This window comes from Sinocyclocheilus anshuiensis, unplaced genomic scaffold, assembly GCF_001515605.1.
Source record: "Sinocyclocheilus anshuiensis isolate Anshui unplaced genomic scaffold, SAMN03320099.WGS_v1.1 scaffold2016, whole genome shotgun sequence".
Classification (NCBI taxonomy): Eukaryota; Metazoa; Chordata; class Actinopteri; order Cypriniformes; family Cyprinidae; genus Sinocyclocheilus; species Sinocyclocheilus anshuiensis.
The window spans coordinates 60,714-65,114 of NW_015558650.1; the positions used below are offsets into that span (position 1 = coordinate 60,714).

General features: G+C 41.4%; 1 protein-coding gene across 1 annotated transcript in view; it reads right to left on the minus strand.

Annotated features, from left to right (window-relative positions):
- Positions 1-525: 525 nt before the first annotated feature.
- The window catches only part of LOC107681004 (transmembrane protein 236), a 73,449-nt gene continuing 69,573 nt past the window's right edge, over positions 526-4,401 (minus strand). The window contains exons 3-4 of the mRNA XM_016477115.1: positions 3,066-3,189; positions 526-670 (exon numbers count right to left, since the gene is read on the minus strand). Coding sequence (XP_016332601.1) covers positions 639-670; positions 3,066-3,189 — 156 coding nt within the window. The 3' untranslated portion in view covers positions 526-638. The remainder of the gene's footprint in view (positions 671-3,065; positions 3,190-4,401) is intronic.

Consider the following 4,401-nt stretch of genomic DNA (forward strand, 5'->3'; position numbering starts at 1 on the left):
AGAGGGGCAGCCGTCTGCTTCCCGCGATTCAGGACCCGCCGCTGCTGAGGCACGGAACGGAATGAGCTTGTGGGGATCGCAGGTGGATCTGGCCGGTGAGTTTGAAGAGGGGCTTCCCTTTCGCGATTATCGGCTGTGCACGAGAGTGAGCCGCTGGAGGATGATGTTATTTAGCAGTTTTCGCATTGCTCAATAGCTAATTACCCTCCTCCATCCCCAACTCCTCCTCTGTCAGTCGGGATTCAGCCTTCTGATTCTCCTTGAATCAGACTAATTCTAAAATGTGTACATAAAATGATTGAACTTTAACAATATCTGCAATACATTTATGTTAGTTCTGTTCTGTTTACCCTGGGGGGTTATTGCTGCTCTCCCTGCTCTCATCCATGCTAGGCTGCATGGAGGCGTAGGGAGTTCTTGCCCAGAACAGAACCATACCGCCAATCCAAACTGTATCTAATTGTCAATCATCTTTGACGATAGTGGTCCTGACAGAAATAAACAACAACGAACAGTAACCACAAAGCTGTTGGTGATCTATTGACGGAGGCAGAATCCGCAGCTCTTCACGCCACAGAAGCAAACGCCCAAAGCGAGCTCGATGTGTTGGTAGCGCCGCCCTTTTAAAGTCATCCGCTTCAGGATTCACCAATCACGTTCCTTGATGAACCTGCACACACACACACATACACTCATGTACACAAAGCAAGACACACAAAAACAACAATGCCAGGGATCGTAGCACACATTACCTACAAAAAAGTCTCTTGGTTCAAAATCCAAAACCCAGCAGGAAGTAGGTTATTTTGAATTTTCTGTACGGTTTTTGTGCAGTTTTTGCCATTTCCAGGCCTCGTACTTTGACAAACTCCTCCTACAGTTTAAATCATCATTAAATTGCAAAGATCTTGAGTTTTTGTCAAGGGGAGTGTCCCTGGCGGCCTGACAAAGTTTGATATTTCGCCATGAAACAGGAAGTTGCTGTAACTCAGGCAAGCAATGTCCGATCTGCCCCAAACTTCACACGTTTGATAGGTGTTCTGTCCTGAACAAATACCCATGCCAAAATTCAGTTATAGTCATAGCGCCACCTGCTGGCAACAGGAAGTGACATGTTTAACACTGTTATGGACTCCTGGGAACATATTAAAAAGCGTCAGCAAGTGTTAAATAGGCTAGCAACATGCTAGAAACATTCTAAAACATACTAGCAACACTTAGCTAAGTGCTAAAGCATGCTATTATTGCAGAGAAAAAGGAAGTTGATGTAACTCAGGCATGCAGTGTCCAATCTGCCCGAAACTTAACATGTGTGATGAGAGTCCTGGCCTGAACACATCTATATGCAAAGATTCAGTTTTAGTCATAGCGCCACTTACTGTCAATAGGAAGTGACATGTTTAACACTGTGATGCACTATTAGCAACACAGTAATGTATGTCATTGTGTGCTAAACATGTTAGAAATATGCTCAAACACGCTAGCAACACTTAGCTAAATGCTAAAGCATGCTATTAACACCATCAAACAGGAAGTTGTTGTAACTCATGCATACAATGTCCAATCTGTCTCAAACTTTACATGTTTGATTAGAGTCCTGGCCTGAAGACATCTACATGCTCATATTCGGTTACAGTTATAGCGCCACCTACTGGCAACAGGAAGTGACATGTTTAACACTGTGATGGACTATTAGCAACACAATAATGTATGTCATTGTGTGCTAAGCATGCTAGAAATATGCTCAAACATGCTAAAAACACTTACTAAGTGCTAAAACATGCTATTAATACCATGAAACAGGAAGTTGTAACTCATGCATACAATGCCCAATCTGCCCCAACCTTCACACGTTTTATAAGAGTCCTGGCCTGAACACATCTAAAAGCCAATATTCAGTTATAATTATAGCGTCACCTGCAGGCAACAGGAAATGACTTGTTCCACAGTAACTTAAACATGAAATGTCTGATCTGCCCTAAACTTCACATGTCTGATAATAGTCCTGTCCTTAACACATCTTAAAGGGTTAGTTCATCCAAAAATGAAAATTCTGTCATTAATTACTCACCCTCATGTCGTTTCAAACCCGTAAGACCTACGTTCTTCATCTTCCGAACACAAAATATGACACAGCATACGCAGTTTACGTCCAGCGGATACTCTCCAAAATGGCGCTACAGGGTGACGTGGAGGAGACGAATTGTTGAATAAAGTCGTTTGGTTTTTTTTCTTTTGCGCACAAAAAGTATTCTCGTAGCTTCATAATATTGCGGTTGAACCCCTGATGTCACATGGATTATTTTACCAATCTCCTTGCTACGTTTCTGGACGTTGATCGTGGTAGCAGATCTCCTTGCTACGTTTCTGGACTTGGGAACATTTCAGTTGCGTTGCTGTCTATACAGGGTCAGACAGCTCTCAGATTCCATCAAAAATATATTTTTATAATTTGTGTTCCGAAGATGAACGAAGGTCTTACGGGTTTGAAACGACCTGAGGGTGAGTAATTAATGACAGAATTTTAATTTTTGGGTGAACGAACCCTTTAAGCCCAATATTCCGTTATAATCATAGTGCCACCTGCTGGCAACAAGAAATGACTTGTTTTACACTAACTTGAACATGCAATGTCTGGTCTGCCCCAAGCTTCACATGTTTGATAAGAGTCCTGGCCTGAAAACATTTACATGTCAATATTCAGTTATAATCATAGCACCACCTGTTGGCAACAGTATATGTCATGCTTTACACTAACTCAAACATACCATGTTCAATCTGCACCAGACTTCACATGTTTGATAAAAGTCCTGGCCTGAAGACATCTACATGCCAACATTCAGTTATAATCATAGCGCCACCAGCTTTGCACATATAAATGACTTTGACATATTCCTCCAATATTTACCACTTTAAATGCATATTGTCCACTGTTTGCTGTTTTCCTAAAGCCACCGAGTGGCGGTGAGCCCGGGTGCGAGGGCCCTTTCATCGCTGCTTGCAGCTTTAATTTATATTGTGTTTTTATTTTGAATGTGTTAGTTAAATGAAAATATTTTTTTTACCTTGACCAGTAAGTCTGCAATGTCGGATTCTTTCCACTATATCAATGCAGATCAGAGAAAATAGAACCAATGACACTGGCAGTTCAGCAAAAGTGTCCAACCTCAGATTATGTCTAATCTGCACCTAAAAAGGGAGATAGAGAGAAAGAGAGAGGAATACAGTAAGACATAGAGATATGTACATTTTTCAGATGTATGTTTTTCTCGTTGCACACCAGTGTTTTGTGTGTTTGTTTTTTGCGAACACAGGTCTTGGAATTTAAGAATTTGGAATGTTTCTCCACAGGCAACGTTTTTTTTTATATTCACTGATGACATTAGTATTTGGTTCTCATTTGGTTCTTTTTTGAGAACCAAATAATACAATTCTAGGAATGGTCTTTTTAAATTGCCCCTATTGCGTATTTTTGAAAATTAACTTTCATGCAGTGTGTAATGTATGTGAATGTAAACAGTCTGCAAAGTTGTAAAGCTGAAAGTGCATAATAAAAAAAGTTATTGTCTCTCAAAAGAGTTGACTCTGAATCGCTAAAACGAGTCGTTTTAAAATCGAATCCCTTTTCTGTGAAGTTCACACGTCGCAAGTTATCACATTTGCATAATGCCCGCCTATGTTCTGCATGGACATCCCCACGAGAACTTGAACCCCCTCAAATTTTGACAAGACACTGCTCTGCACTGTGGCAGTAAATTTGTTTATTTTCACTTCCAAAGGATGAGGCTGTGAAGAATCAGTGGATAAAATTCATCTATATTACGATACCACAGCAGTAAACCGCGAGTGCAGCGCGTTAGCATTCCGTTAGCCTGTTAGCTTGTCATCCGTGCCTACTGTTTCCTTCTCTCTCTCTCACTCTGTTAATTTTCTCTCTTGCTCCATTTTTCACGAGTTCATCAAACTACTGTGGTAAGTCGGAATCATTCAACAATCACGGTGAGTAATGGCTTCTCCTGTTATTGTCACTTGCACTGCTTGCCACATGTATAGTGTAGCTTTCTCTGTCAGCAGCGAGGGATTAACATGTGAGAAATGCAAGGAAATAGTTTGGCTGACAGAGAAGATCTCAGAACTAGAGACACACATCCAAACATTAATTGAGGATAATAAGAATGTGAGGGCTTTAGATTCGGCTTTGGATGGGACTAGCTTAGCGAGTCCCACACATTGTTCGGTTCCGGTTGCAGAGCCCCTGCAGCAGGGCGATTGAGTGACTGTGAGGCGGCATAGTCGCAGGACAAAACACTGTTTTTCCATTCCGATTAAAACATTATACAGGTTCTCCCCACTCAGTGATGCACCCACTGAGAAACCTGTTGAAAGAGCCCTAGTTATTGG